This window comes from Aegilops tauschii, chromosome 1, assembly GCF_002575655.3.
Source record: "Aegilops tauschii subsp. strangulata cultivar AL8/78 chromosome 1, Aet v6.0, whole genome shotgun sequence".
NCBI classification, from domain to species: domain Eukaryota; kingdom Viridiplantae; phylum Streptophyta; class Magnoliopsida; order Poales; family Poaceae; genus Aegilops; species Aegilops tauschii.
In genome coordinates, this window is record NC_053035.3 from 267145849 (window position 1) to 267165544 (window position 19696).

Sequence of the window (19696 nt, forward strand, 5' to 3'; positions counted from 1 at the left end):
ACGGAAGCAATCCAGGAGACTTGGAGTGTATGTCAGGGAAGTAACGAGGTGGCCACAAGGCAGGGAGGCGCGCCCACCACCCTCGTGGGCCCCTCGTGTCTCCCCTGACCGACTTCTTTCGCCTATATATATCCATATACCCTAAAACCATCGGGGACCAGAATAGATCAGGAGTTCCGCCGCCGCAAGCCTCTGTAGCCACCAAAAACCAATCGGGACCCTGTTCCGGCACCCTGCCGGAGGGGGGATCCCTCACCGGTGGCCATCTTCATCATCCCGGCGCTCTCCATGATGAGGAGGGAGTAGTTCACCCTCGGGGCTGAGGGTATGTACCAGTAGCTATGTGTTTGATCTCTCTCTCTCTCGTGTTCTTGAGATGGTACGATCTTGATGTATCGCGAGCTTTGCTATTATAGTTGGATCTTATGATGTTTCTCCCCCTCTACTCTCTTGTAATGGATTGAGTTTTCCCTTTGAAGTTATCTTATCGGATTGAGTCTTTAAGGATTTGACACTTGATGTATGTCTTGCATGTGCTTATCTGTGGTGACAATGGGATATCACGTGATTCACTTGATGTATGTTTTGGTGATCAACTTGCGGGTTCCGTGACCTCGTGAACTTATGCATAGGGGTTGGCACACGTTTTCGTCTTGACTCTCCGGTAGAAACTTTGGGGCACTCTTTGAAGTACTTTGTGTTGGTTTGAATAGATGAACCTGAGATTGTGTGATGCATATCGTATAATCATACCCATGGATACTTGAGGTGACATTGGAGTATCTAGGTGACATTAGGGTTTTGGTTGATTTGTGTCTTAAGGTGTTATTCTAGTACGAACTCTATGATAGATTGAATGGAAAGAATAACTTCATGTTATTTTACTACGAACTCTTGAATAGATAGATCAGAAAGGATAACTTTGAGGTGGTTTCGTACCCTACCATAATCTCTTCGTTTGTTCTCCGCTATTAGTGACTTTGGAGTGACTCTTTGTTGCATGTTGAGGGATAGTTATATGATCCAATTATGTTATTATTGTTGAGAGAACTTGCACTAGTGAAAGTATGAACCCTAGGCCTTGTTTCCTAGCATTGCAATACCGTTTACGCTCACTTTTATCATTAGTTACCTTGCTGTTTTTATATTTTCAGATTACAAAAACCTATATCTACCATCCATATTGCACTTGTATCACCATCTCTTCGCCGAACTAGTGCACCTATACAATTTACCATTGTATTGGGTGTGTTGGGGACACAAGAGACTCTTTGTTATTTGATTGCAGGGTTGCTTGAGAGAGACCATCTTCATCCTACGCCTCCCACAGATTGATAAACCTTAGGTCATCCACTTGAGGGAAATTTGCTACTGTCCTACAAACCTCTGCACTTGGAGGCCCAACAACATCTACAAGAAGAAGGTTGCGTAGTAGACATCACGGCGTCGAGCCGAGGGCAGGCATTCACCAGCCGCTTCACGAGCCCGAAGTAGCTGCTGGGTATAGCTTCGGCAGGCCACAGCCGGATTATTAAATCCTTCATGGCCAGTTCGGCCACCCTATGCAGCTCGACCAGCTGTTTTAGCTGATCGCTAAAGGGCACCGGATGTTCTGGCGCAAGGTATTGCGACCAGAATAGCTTCTCCGTTGAGCTCCCTTCTTCGGCTCGGAAGAATTCCGCAGCGTCAGAAACACTGCGCGGCAGATCCACAAACGCCCATGTAGAACTCCAAATCCGGGTTAGTAAGAGATACTTCTTCTCCACATACTTGCTTTGCATACTAAACGCCTTACCCGCCGCGATGTTCTTGGCCTTCTGGATCTCCTAGAGGGCGCCCTGGGCTTCAACCCGGGCTGCTCCCGCGCTTTGGCGAGCCTTGGCAAGTTCGGTCTCTTGAGCCGAAACATCGCGCTCCAAGGTCTCGCATTTCTTCACGGCATCCTGGAGCTCTTGTTGGACCTCATCAAGCCTGGCCTCGTGCTTCTCACAGGCGGCTTGTTCCTTGTCAGTTTTCTCCTCGGCCTCGGCCAGGGCCTTTTTAAGCACCTCGACCTTGGTTGCCGCTCCTACAAATATTATGGCACTATGGTTAGTACACATTATTCATTCTTTCTGAGTATACAGCAAGTCGCAACATACCTTGCTTGTCCTCTAGCTGCCTTTTTACAAGGTCGAGCTCTTCTTCGGCCCGCTCCAGACTCTGCTTTAGTCCAGAGACCTCCGCAGCATGAGAGATTGCGGCTAGCAACGACGCCTGCTTATTCATATAAGACATCTTTAGTTAGTTTCCTGTGAAAATAAATTGATCCTCTGTCCGGCTTTTCTTTCCGAACACCGGACAGTGTATCAGGGGCTACTGTCTATACTAGGACTTTTTCTTTTGCGTCGCTTACCTCAAAGCCTGTTAGCAGGCTGCCGTAGGCTTCGGTCAGTCCGCTCTTGACGGACCGAACCCTCTCAATCACCGTACCCATAAGGATACGGTGTTCCTCCACAATAGAAGCGCCTCGTAGCGCTTCCAATAGATTATCCGGTGCCTCTGGTTGGACAGAGGTCACCGGCGGGATAGGCACACCTCCTTCTCTCGAAGGAGGCTGCTCGCTGGATTCCGGAGCCGTATAGGTCTCCGGAACCGTATTCGGCTGGGGGCCGAACTGAACATGGCCCCCATCGCCAGTCTCCATGGGGATCTGCTCCCCCATGTGTCCGGCGGCCGAGGTTTCGCCCTCTCGCGCCACCCCGACGGCCTCCTGAACCTCTCCCTGGCCTGGGAAGGTCCTTTGAGACAACACCTCGTCGTTGCCCTTGGCCTTGGGAGAGTGAGCGGCTGACGATGACTCGCTGGCCATCGCCTTTGAATCCAACGAACCTCCTGATGAGAATCGCAGGGAGCTGTCGTGGGCCGGACTGCAATAGCATAATTAAACATGTTAATACCATGAAGAGGAGAGGCCGGATACATGGACGTATACGGGTTTTTAGTACTTACGATGCGGGCAGGGGCTTGCTTCGGGGGCGTCGCTCTGGGCTGCTGGCGACGTCCCATGCGGAGTTATCCGCGAGGGGGCCCTTCTCCCTCTTGGGCGCCTCCACCTCCAGATTTGTGGAGGTCGCCCTCTTCTTCCTTCCCCCATCAGGGGAGAGTTGCTTTCTTCCTCCTCCTCGTCGTCGTCTTCGGCGGCAGAGGAGTGAGTCTTGTCTTCGGACGACACGTCCGAAGCTCCTTTGCGGCGAGGGCCACTTTTGGCCCCCTGGCCTTCTTCTCCGGCGCCTTGTAGGGCACTAGAACCAGCATCTTCGCCAGGAGCGGGATGATTGGTTCCTCGGGCAGCGGAGCCGGACACCGAATCCGCTCCGCTTTCTCTGTCCATACCTGAAAAAATAAATAGTTAAGTTTTAGATATCTTCCTTGAACAAGCAAGTAGAGGATGTACCTTGAGACGAAGAAAGACTTACCGCACTGGCAGGATGGGCAAGATCGTGCCCGCGGTCCGAGTCTATGTCCGGCGGCGTCTCATTGCCTTTAAAGAGCAACTTCCAGACATCTTCGTGAGTGGTTCCGAAGAGTCTTTCCAAGGTCTGGTGCTTCTCCGGATCAAATTCCCATAAGGGCATGTTCGGCTCTGGCATGTAAGGATCCGGCGAACTAGCATCACCTGGATCACGTTGACGAGCTTGATGTTTTTATCCACCATGCTTTGGATGCGCGTTTGCAGTGCTATCAGTTCGTCCGACGAAGACCAATTTGGGCCCTTCTCTATCCAGGAGGTGAGCCGCATTGGAGCTCCAGATTTGAACTCAGGAGCCGTGGCCCAGGTGGCGTCACGGGGCTCTGTGATATAGAACCACAGTTTCTGCCACTCTTTGACGGTCTCCACAAAAGTACCCTTGGGCCATGTAACGTTGGGCATCTTACTCACCATGGCGCCTCCGCACTCTGCGTGTTGACCATCCACCACCTTCGGCTTCACGTTGAATATCTTGAGCCACAGTCCGAAGTGGGGAGGAATGCGGAGGAAGGCCTCGCACATGACAATAAATGCCGAGATGTTGAGGAAGGAGTTTGGGGCTAGATCATGGAAATCTAACCCGTAATAGAACGTAAGTCCACGGACGAAAGGGTGGAGAGGAAACCCTAACCCGCGGACGAAATGGGGGATGAACACCATCCTCTCATTGGGCTTCGGTGTGGGGACGACTTGCCCCTTGGCCGGAAGCTGGTGGGCGATTTCTTTCGCCAGATACCTGGCCTCCCGAAGCTCGGTGATGCCCTTCTCCTTGACGGAGGAGGCCATCCACTTGCCTTGCGCTCCAGATCCGGACATGGTTGAGTGCCTTCTTAAGGCGGAAAAGATGAGGACTTAGGCGCTGGAGCTTGAGAATGGAAGGGCAGAGAAAGAGAGAAGGCGTGGGTGAAGAAATGGGAATCCTTATCTCCTTATAAAGGCAGTGAATATCAATCGCGTCCCCACTCGCCTTAAAACTCGCCTGTTCCCAAGGGCTGTGCAAATGGCACGGTTGGATTACCCATGCCCGTATTGATGAGAATCCTGCAATAAGGGGACACGATCTCTGCTTTGACAAGACGTGCCAATGAAAACCGCATCTCGAAACGTGGAACGGCGGATGAAAACGGTTCAAAATAATGACCGGGCAGACGTGATGTCACCTTACAAAAAGTTGTCAGCGGATTGGACTCGTGAAATATTATACTCTCTACAGTTGAGTGTGGTACTTGTGTTGCAGATCCGGACACGTTCGTTGCGTCCGAAGACTATCTTGGAGTATTCGGAAAGGGGAACCCGCCTTGCAATGCCGAAGACAATCTGCATGTCGGACACCTCGTCATTGAAGCCTGGTTCAGGGGCTACTGAGGGAGTCCTGGACTAAGGGGTCCTCGGGCATCCAGCCTGTTAGCCATGGGCCGGACTGATGGGCTGTGAAGATACAAAGATTGAAGACTCTACCCGTGTCCAGATGGGACTCTCCTTGGCGTGGAAGGCAAGCTTGGCGACCAAATATGAAGATTCCTTTCTCTGTAACCGACTTTATGTAACCCTAGTTCCCTTCGGTGTCTATATAAACCGGAGGGCTAGGTCTGTAGAGGCGAATAATCATAATCATAGTCATACAGGCTAGACTTCTAGGGTTTTAGCCATTACAATCTCGTGGTAGATCAACTCTTGTAATACTCATATTCATCAAGATCAATCAAGCAGGAAGTAGGGTATTACCTCCATAGAGAGGGCCCGAACCTGGGTAAACATTGTGTCCCCTGTCTCCTATTACCATCAACCTTAGACGCACAGTTCGGGACCCCCTACTCGAGATCCGCCGGTTTTGACACTGACAGCGGGGAAGCGAGGGTCCGTGGAGTTGGGCGGGACAAAAGTTCCCTGGGCGAGCTCACATGATGCAAGCTTTGAGGGTTCGGAGCTAGTGTCCGGAGAGGAGTCCAGCTTTAGGATGTTAGAAGGGGCTTGATGTAACTCCGGGCCTGCCGGTGATGCTATCCCCTCCGGTTCTCCAGAATCGAGCTCCATGGCTGCCAAGAGTCCGGCGGCCTCCAAACTCCCATTTTTGGACATGGTGACGTGCTCCGGATCTAGGGTCAGAGTGGTGGTTGGGCCCGCGAACCCTTGGAAGATCAAGTCTCCTCAGATGTCCGCGACGTAGTTCAGATTTCCAAAACTGATCTGATGACCAGGGGTGTAGCTGTCGATCTGCTCTAGGTGGCCAAGCGAGTTGGCCCGTAGGGCGAAGCCGCCAAATACAGAGATTTGGCCGGGGAGAAAAATATCCTTCACAACAGCATTTTTGTAGATGATCGATGGAGCCATCGAGCCTTTCGACGACGGCACAGTGGAACTCTCAATGAAAGCACCAATGTCGGTGTCAAAAGCGGCAGATCTCGGGTAGGGGGTCCCGAACTATGCGTCTTAGGATCGAAGGTAACAGGAGACAGGGACACGATGTTTACCCAGGTTCGGGACCTCTTAATGGAGGTAATACCAAACTTCCTTCTTGATTGAATTTGATGAGTATAGAGGTTACAAGAGTTGATCTACCTCGAGATCATAATGGCTAAACCCTAGATGTCTAGCCTGTATGATTATGATTGCCTATACGGACTAAACCCTCCAGTTTATATAGACACCAGGGGGGCTAGGGTTGTACAGAGTCGGTTTACAGAGAAAGGAATCTTCATATCCGAACGCCAAGGGGAGTCCCATCCGGACACGGGGGAACGCCTTCCATCTTGAATCTTCACGGCCCACGAGTTCGGCCCACGTCACATAGCCCGGTCGCCCGAGGACCCCCTAATCCAGGACTCCCTCAGTGGCGCCCCCCTCTTTCCTTCTCCCCTTTTCCCTTCCCTTCGTTCTCCTAGTTGGAATAGGAAAGGGGGCCCGAATCCTACTTGGATCGGGAGTCCAAGTAGGACTCCCCCTTTTGGCGCCCCCTCTAGGGTCGGCCTCCTCTCCTCCCCCCTTTATATACATGGGATGGGGGCACCCCAAAGGCACACCAAGCCTTATCTTAGCCGTGTGTGGTGCCCCTCCACAGTTACACACCTCGGTCATATCGTCGTAGTGCTTAGGCGAAGCCCTGCGCCGGTAACTTCATCATCACCGTCGCCACGCCATCATGTTGACGGAACTCTCCCTCGGCCTCAACTGGATCAAGAGTTCGAGGGACGTCATCGAGCTGAACGTGTGCTGAACGCGGAGATGCCGTACGTTCGGTGCTTGGATCGGTTGGATCGCGAAGATGTTCGACTACATCAACCGCGTTACTAAACGCTTCCGCTTTCAATCTACGAGGGTACATGGACACACTCTCCCCGCTCGTTGCTATGCATCTCCTAGATAGATCTTGCTTGATCGTAGGTACATTTTTTAAAATACTGAGTTCCCCAACAGATTCCACCGTAAAAAACCTGACCAAAAGTTATGCTCAATGTATGTGCATTTATAGGGGTTATGTTTGGTTCGTGACCCCCCCCCCCCGCCCGCGCGCGCAAACATGCTATTGGATGCAAAAACCAGTTTGGTTGCCCACGAGAGGTGATGGATCCCACTCGCATGAAACTTAAAGCACATGAGATCCTGGCTCGCTAGGAAAACTGGAATCAACCATTTCCGTGGAGTAAGGTTGAGTCGAGCACAATCAGGGGACGCCATATGTGCGGGTGCGGGTGCGGGCATGGAGTCGGTTGGAAACAAAAATATGCAGGTGCGGGATGGCACAAAATTAGTCTCACCTCCCTTTTACTCGCTCACCTCTAGCAGTAAGACAAATCAAGCCTTGGTTCTCGGCACCGACGGCACCGGTGACTTAGATCTACTGTACCAGCAACGCCAGCTATGATGTAGATATCCGGCACTGGACGTGATCCTCCCCTCCGTGAATTGCTCGTCCCTTCATCATTGTCTCATCCGCCTCGTTTTCAGCATGGGCAGCTGTCACCATCATCTCCAATGACGGTAAGCAGCATGCAACCACCCTGCATTGTTAGGTCCTCACGTAAGGTGCAGTGTCAATTTCTCCGTAACTTACCTCAACATGGATTTAGGACGAACGGATGAAGACGCTCATTCAGGCATCACCACTCATAGTTGTGATTCAGGCCTGGTCATGTTGGTCCACAAGAGAGTGGTTCATCGCAACTCCAAACCTGTGATCTGATATGACCCGATGTTAGCCCGAGATATGGATAGGATGGAGAATCTAAACTACATCTACAACTGCAACGATGTAGCGGCTGTGAACATGCTTCGAATGAGAAGAACCCCCTTTTCCCAAGATTGTGGACACATTTAGGGAGATGAGGTTGCCAGAGGATAGCATCAATACCTCTGTGTAAGAGCAATTAGCGATGTTCCTTCATGTTGTAGGTCATAATGAGAGGTTCGGAGTGATCAACAATACATTAAAGAGAACTAGTGTGACAATTTCCTGGTATTTCAAGCAAATCTTGTATGTGATTGGAGAGCTTAGAGGATAGATGATTAAGGCACCTATTGGTCAAACTCCTATGAAGATAAGCACGAGCTATAGATGGTAACCATATTTTAAACTTCACAATATTACCTATTAGTTCTTGCCATCATATGATTACACTATTGTGATCCATAACGGTTTTCTCATGCCATCATGTCATTAATAGATGGTACTCATGTGATTGCTAGGGTGTCAAGGTCACGGTTTGCAACATACATGGGAATAAAAGCACTACACATGTCTGAATGTGCATGTTGTTATTGTTTTCTCAAGTTATCATATGTGCTAGGTTGTTAACTAGTTGGGAAGGATCGACCCATGATGCAAACATTTTTCACTACACCACGACACTCAAAGCAGCGTCAGACAATCTGTCGGCATAGGTCACCTAAGGTGACACATTTAGTGCCCGCAAAACCTTTCCCGACAGAAAGGAGCTGGTGCATATAGTCCTGCCGAGAAAGGTCTTTGCCGATAGATAAATCTATGCAGACAGAAAGTATGACAACACTGGTGAGATCTACGTTGATAGACATTTCTATAGAGATAGACTACTCTATGCCAACGGTTCATCTGACACTGTGATATGCCGTGAGGGGGCAGTTGATGGGTGGTGGTGCACACGTCGGGGCGGTGACGCACTTGATTATGTTTAGGTCGGTGCAGTGGCGCCGCACTCTGTTTAGGTCAGGGCCGCGAGAGAAAGAGGGGATGAGATTGGGGATCGAAGGGGTATTTGGGTGTGTCTTTTCTTTCCTTTCCCTTTTTTGCTCCTCTAGTACGGCTCGGATGTTTCACATGGTGCACATGGCTCTCTTTCTGCGCCATATTTTTTGGGCGTGGGCCGAAGTAACCGAAGCAAACAGTGCTGACACTTTTTTTTGTCCCCATGAATCCGCGACACACAAACTATCATTAAAGTCTACATCTGCCGACAAAAATTACGTCGGTGCTCTGGTGGTGATTTGGCGACAGATAATGTGTCATGAGCTTATATAACACTAACATACATGTGTGGGTATAGTTTGAGACACAAAAAGTGTCAGCGATGCTCACTTCTACCCAAAGATGCATGTCGTCTTTGTAGTGTCGTGGTGTAATGTTTGCTGACAGCATGGCTTGACCTCATGGGATCAATATCTTTGATGGTAAGTTTAACCAAGGAGATGCTGGATATGGATGTCGGTCGGGGTTCTTCCACCCTTCAAGAAAACCAGTTACCATCCCAATGAGTTTTCAAGGAATTGTCCTAAGATTTCACACGAATTGTTCCATCTCAGCCACTCCAGCCTTAGAGTTATGGTTGAGAGGACATTTGGTGCTCTGAATAATAGATTTAAGATCATTGATCAAACGACATTCCACCCTTTCCCCATCCAACTTAAGCTTGTTCTGACATGTTCCATTCTTCATAATTGGATCTTAGATCGGGATCTTGATGAGTGTGTGCAGGAGGAGTATGTGATGGTTGATGATGTTGAGTCCGACCATGGTGTGGAGGCACATGACAATGAAGTTTAAAAGAGCAAAAGGTTTGAGTGAGCTAACACTATGTCGGCTAACAGAGGTAACATAAGAAGAAGAAGACGTCGAAGATGATGAACTTCCCAGTTGAATAGCATTGATGAACTTTCCCCCATGGAGACATCCATTTGACTGTTAATTTGATATTGCCACTTGTTTAGTAGTTAGATGAACTGATGAATTGCCATTTGTTTAGTAGTTAGATGAACTGATGAATTGCCATTTGTTTAGTTACTAGGGCGAAGTGCCAATTATTTTGTTAACCAGGACTGAAAAATGTTATTTTTGTACTATCTATTTATGTATTATGGTAAGATCACGACTAGTGAGAAGGGATGGCCACAACACCAAGCTTGATGCAACCAAACGCCATGTAATTGCATCATCACAACCATAACCCTATTGCCAACTAAACATCCTGTACCAAACGACCTCATGATGCAATGCAGCCAGCCAAACGAGCAGTAGAATATGGTTAGACCATGTATTACCTTAACCAGGCTTGACCGAACCACAAGTGCAAGGAACCAAAATGGTTGTAGGCAGCCAAACACGCCGTTATTGCTTTAGTGTTTGTGAGTTCATTTTTTCCAAGGGAAAGCCTCTTGACACTTTATTGCAAACTTAACAAAGTTACATCAGTATATGCGGTAATAGAAAGCTAGGTGGATCATCATCCCACTAGTACATTACTTTGGAACCATATGCATGTCTAGCTAAAAACATGTGCCAAGATGTTTGCTTCCCTGGGACAATGCCTGAATTGGATTGATGATATTTCATGTGGATGTTGGAAAGAATCAGCCAAAATTGCAGAATAGGGTGACAACATATCCGAAACTCTAGTGCAAGTGGCAATGATCTCTAAACAGTCAGACTCAACAATGATCCTCGAGCATCCAACATCACGTACCAGTTGAAGGCCTCGACAAAGCATCGTTGCTTCTGCTATCACAACATCGAAGACATGGTCAAATATTTCTGCAGCTCCAGTAATTTCTTCCCCGTGGCTGTTACGAAGAATAGCAACTGTCGAGCCGGTTCCATCTTCAAAAAGAGATGCATCAGTGTTCAACTTGTATGTACCGCGAGGTGAGGCTTCTCCCAGCCTACTCTTTTTGCATGCTCCCGAGGAAGTTTCTATGCATAATTTGTCGTTAGTACCTGAATGGCGAAAGCTGAGCTAAATGGACACTTAACATTCTCGCCTTTCCTTGCTTCTCTCCGCTCCCACCAGATGTACCAAGAAGCTACAACCACTGTTTCTTGCAAGTTGAGCTGCCCTAACTCCAGAGACTTCCTACTCGACCATCGAAGAATTTCTTCCAAGACCACTGAGCCAGAACGATCCACCACCAAGGCTTGATCAATGACCATGTCCTGACCAAGAGCCTTCCGAACTTTCCATGCTCGTTTACATGTAAATATCAAGTGACGAGTGTCTTGAGGGCCCAAGCGACATATAGGGCATTCCGACGAAACTTTTACATGTTGATGGGGAGGTCTGCTATACCGGGAAAAACTCCTTTGAGAGTGCGCCAGATAAATACTTTTATCTTGATTAGTGCTCCTTGCTTCCAAACAACCGACCATACTGAATTAACATTTCATGTCCCCTCAACACTAATGATTTTAGCACCAAACTGATGTTCCTACTCTATGTAGTGGGTTGACCGAACGGAGAAATAATATGATTAGGTCGTATGTTATACTACAAAGTCCTCATTAAGGTGCACCGAGAGAGGGATTCTCGAAATCCTTTCTGCATCAACTGGAAGGAAAATATTCCTTACAAGATCCTCATCACAAGTTCCCGAATGGGATTAATAAGCTCATCCACTGTTCTTAGCAAAACATTCCCTCACCTTAACTGAATCATTCTTGTTGGGCTAGAAGGTACCTAATGGTCCTCCCAAATACTTATTTTCTCACCAAATATGCTCACTCCTGAACGTTTGAAGACCATCGAAGATACTCTACCAAATAAACAATGATCCCTTTTTTAGCCATGCCTTCAGAATGTTTCCATCAGAAAAGTACTTCGCTCATAAGACCGTAGCACAAAGAGTATCAGCATGAGTTATCATTCTCTAGCTTTGCTTGGCTAACATGGCTAAATTAAATGCATGGATATCCCTAAACCCCATGTCTCCCTTGTCTTTTGGAAGACACATCCTCCATCCAAACTAGCCAATGCATTTTCTTCTACTCATGTTTGTCCCCTCACCAAAAAGATTCCATTGCATCTGTAATCTCTTTGGGATTTTGAAAACAACCATAGAATACATCATAAAAGATTGGATAATGGGTTTCAACAGAAATTTATTTCCACCCTAAGGACGTCAACTTTTCGTTCGAACCTTCAAGTCGATTCACAACTCTTTCAACAAGATGAGAGAAACTATCACCTCGGTTCAAACGCACCATAGATAAAATACAAGATATGAGTCAGAATTGGCCTCCGCCATTATATTCAGTTTCATGCAAAGCTAAGCTTTAACCTCAGCATTCACATTTTGGCTGAAAAAGATACTACACTTCCCTTAACTCACCAATTGTCCTGAGCTTGCACAGTATTCATTCAATGCTTGTCTCAATTGTGATTTCTTGGTGTGTACAAAAAATAAATAAAGGAAGCCGACGATTGCAGGCAGGCAGGCACCAACTGGCGAGCGAGTGCGACCCAACCAAACGTCTGGCACGCGCACCCTCAGTGCCCACTGCTCCGAAATTCGACGCAGATGAGAATGAGATGACACGCCCACCGCTGCGCGTATAAAATCCATTCCCCTATAACAAACCGACCCAATCGCATTCGCCAGCCCCCGAATCGCGATCCCCTCCGCACCTCGGCCCCGCCATGGAGGTGTTCTACTACCTCGTCTTCGGCGGCCTCGCCGCCGTCGTGGCGGCGCTGGAGCTCGGCAAGTCCGGCAAGGACCGCGTCGCCACCCCGACGGCCTTCAACTCCTTCAAGAACAACTACGTCCTCGTCTACTCCCTCATGATGTGTACGCACGCGCCTAACCCCTCTCCCTCCGCTCCCCCCTCCTAATTCGCCCAGATCTGAACCCGGGCGGCGCAATGCTGGCTCGTCTCTCGATTTCCTGATGTCTGAATCGTGCGCTGGTGGCGGCGGTGCAGCTGGGGACTGGCTGCAGGGGCCCTACGTGTACTACCTCTACAGCCAGTACGGGTTCGACAAGGGCGACATCGGCCGCCTCTTCATCGCCGGCTTCGGCTCCTCCATGCTCTTCGGCACCATCGTCGGGTCGCTCGCCGACAAGCAGTGCGTGGTCGCCCCTCCCTTCCTTGGCGGAGTTGCGTTGATTTCGTCGGTATGCCCCGATGTCTGATGAGGGTTTGGGTGGTCGTTTGCAGGGGAAGGAAGAGGGCGTGCATCACCTACTGTATCACCTACATCCTCAGCTGCATCACGAAGCACTCCCCGCAGTACAGGATTCTGATGATTGGCCGTGTGCTTGGAGGCATTGCAACATCGCTGCTCTTCTCGGCGTTCGAGTCGTGGCTCGTCGCGGAGCACAACAAGGTAACTGCTCGCACCCAGATCTACGTGCCTATCAGTGCGTTGTGTTGTCCAGCTCCAGCTTCGTTCAGAAACGACCCCTCTGTTCCCGCTTAATAATTAGCTATATCTACATCCTTGGATATTTTTGTGCCTTTAATTATGTGTATTTGCGTTAGTGCTCAGCATACAAGTGGTGTGCTGAAGCTAACCAAATTTTATTGGATCAGGGAGAGTTGACTGCTGTACATGACAACTTGTGTATATAAAATGACTTCGAGGTATATAAAAACTGAAAAGATATGTATAAGAGCACATTTATAGTGATATTTTGTTTGGAAAATGGAAGCTTCGTGACCCCCGCCCTCTGCATCTACACCGAAATGCAATGCACAGTTAAACATACTAACTGCACTAGTATCTGAGGTCTAATTGTTGAACTCTTATCAGCGGTTAACTCTCTTGCACACATTCTGTCAGCAGTCTAAGTTCCTTTGTATATGTTTATTTGAGATTTAGTCCCTGTGTGGGCAGATCTGGTGTTCCACTGTTCCCACGTGGTCAGGAGTCACCAGAAATTAAAACCATGGCAATATTAAATCGAAGTTTTTCAGGGTAAACCATCTGAGAATTAGCCATTTGCTCTGGAAACTAATTGATGCGTACAAGCATCATGAGTACTCTGTTGTGTCCTGTTCAGTACAATTCACTGCTCTATTTTGCTTAAACATATGTACCTTTTGTGATTAACCTACCGTACGATTTTTTTCAATGTCTTTGGGGGCTTCCCTCTTGCAAGACACCCTTGATTTTTTGACTGACAGTGTGCAAATCTACCTTGTGATTGTGCAGAGAGGTTTTGATCCGCAGTGGCTGTCAATAACATTCTCCAAGGCTATATTTCTTGGGAATGGCCTAGTTGCCATTGTCGCAGGGCTATTTGCAAATCTACTGGCTGATAACTTGGGTTTTGGCCCTGTCGCTCCATTTGATGCTGCTGCTTGCTTCCTAGCAATAGGCATGGCAATCATCTTATCGTCGTGGGGTGAGAACTATGGAGATGCATCTGAAGGAAAGGACTTGATGGCCCAGTTCAAGGTTGCAGCTAAAGCCATTGCTTCCGGTAAGTTTAGCCTGTCTTGGCATAAGAAAGGACATAATAATTGTCTTGAACTTAACGCTGAGGATTGATGTATTTCTCATAATATTTCAGATGAAAAGATTGCATTGCTTGGAGCCATACAGTCATTGTTTGAGGGTTCAATGTACACTTTTGTTTTCTTGTGGACTCCTGCTTTGAGCCCAAATGAAGAAGACATTCCTCATGGCTTCATATTTGCCACATTCATGCTCTCCTCGATGTTGGGTAGCTCAATTGCATCTCGTCTATTAGCTCGGAAGATGAAGGTCGAAGGTTATATGCAGATTGTGTTCTCAATATCAGCTTTCACTCTTTTCCTCCCTGTTGTTACCAATGTAAGTCTGCTACACATAGCCACTTTGATTGTTTCCTTTGTTTTAGTCTTACAATCTAAATGTTACTATCATCTATCTCTGTTCAACAGTTCATAGTACCCCCCTCAGAGAAAGGTGGAAGCATCTCCTTCGGAGGCTGTGTACAGCTTCTTGGTTTCTGCATATTCGAGTCATGTGTTGGCATATTCTGGCCCTCAATCATGAAGATGAGATCTCAATATATCCCCGAGGAGGCGAGAAGCACTATCATGAACTTCTTCCGCATACCACTTAACCTGTTTGTATGTGTGGTGCTTTACAATGTAAGCAGCAAAGCCTTCTCAATTCCAACTCTCTGGCTTTAATTTATGGTAATGCAGTGCAATAACAAAACAAGCTGAAGTGTCAATACTCATCCCCAATAATGCTCTTCCTACGAATGTTATTTTGCAGGTGAATGCCTTCCCAATCGCTGTCATGTTTGGCATGTGCTCCATTTTCCTATTCATCGCAGCAATTTTGCAGAGGCGGCTGATGTCCGTGTCCGACCTTCACAGATCAACTAGTATGTTGTCTTTATTCGTTTCAATTTTGATGCAAGCAAATGCCATTTTCTCTCTTGGAATTAGACTCCGACTTAACAAATTGCTAACCACAAGATCAAATTCCTGCAGAAGCCGCAGAGATGACAGCAGAAGATGAGCCACTAAACCCTTGAAACACACCAGCAGCCATTGACGTGAACCGGGCATGGAACGGTCTCCAACTTCATCTGCTTCTCTGCAGGGCTGCTGAATAAGATGGGAAACCGAAGGCTGCAACAAAACCTCGTTTAGTTTGCTTTGTTAGGTGCTCTCACGGTATTCAGTTTTGTCGGGAGAGAGGACACGGCTCGGCATGTATTGAGATATATGCACTGCACAGTAGAGCTTTGGCATAGTACCGGATCTGTACTTTCCCTCCTATTCTTACGTTTGCTAATAGGATGATGGTATTTGTATTTAAATCCAACCAGTCTCTTGATGAAAGCTATAGCCTGTACCCCTGTATACCCTATTCCGGGTGCCAGTGAGGATTCTTCTAGGCAGAGGAGTTTCTGCCGTCTTAGTGATTTGTCTAGTTTTCTTGTCTCTACAAAAGGTGTGCTGATTAGCACAGATTTTACAATTAAAAGGGCCACACTACGCGTCGGCCGTGGATCTTTTTACGCCTCGCGATCCGTCCAATTCGTTGGTACGAGCTGTTTTCTCTAATTTTCTGCAACAAGACTCTTTGCAAAAACCTTCTCTTCTCTAATTGCCTGCAACAAGACCCATGTTGCACAACCTCTTTTCTAATTTTTGCAACAAGATCCTTATTGCAAAAATTGCAACATCTCTGTCGCATCTAACTTTCTGCAACAAGACGCATGTTGCAAATGGCGCATCACGCACCTTGCTGAATCATCTTTCGCTGCCACTGTTATGCAACAACATCGTTGTTGGAAAAAAAAGATGAGGAAGAGAGCCGTGCTAGATCGACCGGCTGATCAGAATCTTTCCCCAATTAAAACGGTTTTGAATCAAACTCAACTAAAGCTCTTTGAATCAAACCCAGTGCCTGCACAATTATGCAACCATTTCCCAAAAAGTGACTTGCATATTTGAACAGCAGTCAGAAGGCCACATACCAAAACAAGCTCAAATCAGGGCAGGAGCAGAATTAACAGCCAATGCTTACATCATAGTACATCACAAGAAAATATAAGCAGTGATAACCACAGATACAAGGGTTAGGGTCAAATGGAGCCGGAGTAACTCAAAACACAATGGTTTTTCATCAGACTCTCAAACGAGTCGCAAAAGAACATAGGTGCCCATGGCGAGCATAGCTATAAACCATCAACCTCATAACAGCTTCATAAAATTCTGAAGCCCCACAAACCACATCAGAAGACAGGCAAATGAACACACGGCACAGGCATGAAAACCTGAGTAATCCACAATGCACTATTATCCTCTTCAAACTGAAGAACATTCTTACTAAATACTGCAGTACATGTTTCACTACTGTAATCGCTGCAAAATATCAAATAGACTCTTATTGCTCAGCAACACCCGAAAAATGTATAACATCATGCTGGCATCCGACAATGTAACAAAGCCAAAATCATCCATTCCGATCGTATACATGTGACTAACACAGCATAGATATTATGCATTCTCTAATGGAGCAGCTAAACTGGAGAACGACAAACGCAAAAATAATCCATTCTTGGCGACTGATTGATTTGATCAATTGATCTGAGAGAACAGGAAGAGATTCATATTGCCTGTACGTATCGCTTCGCAAGCTGCTTCCCGGCCAAGGCGGCGGCAGCAAGGACCCCGCCGACAGCGCCCGCGACGGCGGCAGACCGCGGCCCGTTAGCGGCGCGGAAGAGCGCGCCGGTGCCGAGCCCTGCGGCGACGCTGTTGATCCAGTCGTCTTGGTCGCGTGCCGCGACCATGCCGCTCTCCATCCCGGCGTACATCAGCCCGATGACCCCGAGCCTGTTGCCGTAACGGCGGCCGGAGCTGCCGCAGGCGTTGAGCAAGCGGTTGGCGCGGATCTTGGCGGTCTCCCCGGGCTCCGCGCCCGCGGCGGCGTCGCGGAGGCCGAGGGCGGCGCCGCCCACGGCGCCAGAGAGGTACCCGATGCCCGTGTAGTAAGTGAGGTTCTCGCCCCAGGATCGGCGCTGCACCGCGGACTCCTCCTCGAAGAGGAACTCCGGCGAGGTGGGGAGGTCGTAGAGGTTCTTGTAGTTGTAGGGCATGTTGAGGTCCTGGTAGGGGTTGTACTTCCGGCGGCCGGGGGCGTGGTCTTCCGGGCCGTTTGATCCCGATGGGAACATCCGCGGGTCGGCCATGGCGGCGGCGGCGGTAGGGTTAGGGTTTGGTGTGTGGGCGGCGGCAGACGAGCGGAGCGGGGGGTCGGAGGAAATGATCTAGTTTTGCCGCTTTACGCAAGCCACCATTTGCAGCGAGGTCCTTCCGATATTTTCTAGGCGGTGCGTGGACTCTAGAACACTCGGTCCCTTGGGTGAGAACTTTTTATTGTCTTTCGAAATTATTTTGTATGGATGAAAGGGAAATTTATGAATAAGGACTGTGTTTGGTACCTGCAATTTTTTTTTTTTTGCCTCCTTACATCTTTGGCTCAACTGGGATATGCTGAGGCAATGCTGGCAAAAATTCATGTTATACAGATAGTTTAGTAGTCTGCATTGCATCACTATCAGTTTTGTGCTAGTGTTTGGACGTTTTCATGCGTGCTTTGAAGGTGACCAGATGCAGCACACAATTGTTTGCTTTTTTCTGAAACAAAACTTCTCATTATTTATTAGAAATAACGGTTACATTGTCGATAAGAAGATTTACAATATCACTTATAGGCTCCTCGAACCAATCCCTAGTCTCAAAAAACTTAGCTAGCCTAGCAAATTCATCAGCCACTTTATTTGCTTCCCTATTACAAGTCTAATACACGGAAAATCGCAAGCCATAAAATAACAATCATCGAACACTGCCGCCGCCGCTCCCGCTAAATGTCCTCCATTCTTCATTGTATCAATTACTTCCATATTGACGGAGTTAACAACAACATGATTGCTTCCCGTCTTCTGTGCAACAAGTAATAGGCCAAATCGTAGGGCCAAAATTTCTGCTGTTAATACATCTTCACACCAATCCATCCTCCAATTCCCGCCAACTATGAATCTTCCTTTGTCATCTCTAAGTACTGCCCCAGTCGTGCCTCTAAGCATATCTTGATCAAAAGAAGCATCGACATTTAATTTCACAAAACCCCTAGGTGGTCTTGTCCATCCCTTTCTTATAGGTGTTGCCCTTGGGGATTGGGCGATAATATAGTTTGTTGTTATAGCAGGGGCTCCCATAAAAATTTGGTATGCATCTTGGGATTTTTCTTGGTGGACTAATGTACGTCTATCCCACCATAAGTACCAGGCTGTAATGACGATCAATTCACGTACATTTTGGGTGCACACTATATGTAGCTCATGATCTGGCATAAGAAGAAGGAACTCAAGGATTGCCTCTCCTACCCATCGATATCACAAGCTTTTTTAATGGCCTCGCGCAAACCCAGCCTTTCCCAAACCTCTTTCGCCTTTTGACATACAAATAACATGTGTTTTGTATCTTCCAGCCGGTTCGAACATGATGGGCAGATGGGTGAAACTTTCATATGCCGATTTGCAAGTGTAACACGACATGGAAGGGTTCCGTGTAAAGTACGTCAAATAAAAATCTTCACCTTTGCTGGACAAGATAATTTCCAAACCTTACTCCAAATAATATTGACATTTGTTTTACTCATGCCATTTGTGTGTTGTAATTTTCTCCCATGTGATTTGTTCCATTCCTTGAAATAAGTCGAACGAACTATGAAGCATCCTTTTTTTGTAAAACTCCAAGCAATGAAATCCGACATGTTATGCATAAGTAGGGGATCGCGAGCACCCTTTGAGCATCAATGGGCCATGACATTTGTCTTACTAAGTCTTCATCTCATAAATTGGTGACTGGATCGATAAGATCAACAACTTTTGTTAGAAGGTGCCCTCTTATAGGGGTAACACTACTGGAATTTGCTTATTTGCCGTCTGCCTATTCTTTGCCGTCTGCTGGCGGACGGCAAAGAAGGTCTTTGCCGTCAGCTTGCAAAAAACGGACGGCAAAGAATTGGCTGATGGCAAAGAATGTCTTTGCCATCAGCCAATTCTTTGCCGTCTGCTGGCGGACAGCAAAGAATCTTTGCCGTCAGCTGGCGGACGGCAAAGAAAGAGGTGGGCCCCACTAACGAGCTGCTTAGAAAAAACCTAACGGCCCCCTCTTTGTCGTTTGCTAGCAGACGGCAAAGAGCAAAAAAGCGGACGGCAAAGGGGGCGGACGGCAAAGAGACTACCTAACTAACGGCCGTCCCCCCACCCCGCTCCCTCCCTCTCTCTCTCTCTTTCTGTCCTCCCCACCCCGACGACCACCACCACCTGCTGCCGCCCCCCGCCACCAGCCACCCGCCGCCACCCCCACCACCCGCCGCCGCCACCCGCCTCTCGCCCCGACCACCCGCCGCCCCCCTTGCCCCGTCGCCCCACCGCCCGCCGCCGCCCCCTCGCCCCGTCGCCCCGCACCCCTCCCCTGCG

The 19696-nt window shown here is 48.1% G+C and overlaps 2 protein-coding genes across 2 annotated transcripts; one reads left to right on the plus strand and one right to left on the minus strand.

The window, feature by feature from the left end:
- Window positions 1–12206: 12206 nt before the first annotated feature.
- LOC109778032 (uncharacterized) lies at window positions 12207–15560 on the plus strand. The gene is made up of 8 exons (XM_020336597.4): window positions 12207–12541; window positions 12675–12819; window positions 12912–13080; window positions 13909–14179; window positions 14270–14532; window positions 14622–14834; window positions 14965–15076; window positions 15186–15560. Exons 1-8 carry the CDS (start codon window positions 12391–12393, stop codon window positions 15227–15229), a joined length of 1368 nt encoding a protein of 455 aa, XP_020192186.1. The 5' UTR covers window positions 12207–12390; the 3' UTR covers window positions 15230–15560.
- Window positions 15561–16510: 950 nt separating this feature from the next.
- On the minus strand, window positions 16511–17524 carry LOC109778031 (mitochondrial import inner membrane translocase subunit TIM23-1). The gene has a single exon (XM_020336596.3). The coding sequence runs from the start codon at window positions 17396–17398 to the stop codon at window positions 16814–16816; it is 585 nt and encodes a 194-aa protein (XP_020192185.1). The 5' UTR covers window positions 17399–17524; the 3' UTR covers window positions 16511–16813.
- Between the last annotated feature and the right edge of the window lie 2172 nt (window positions 17525–19696).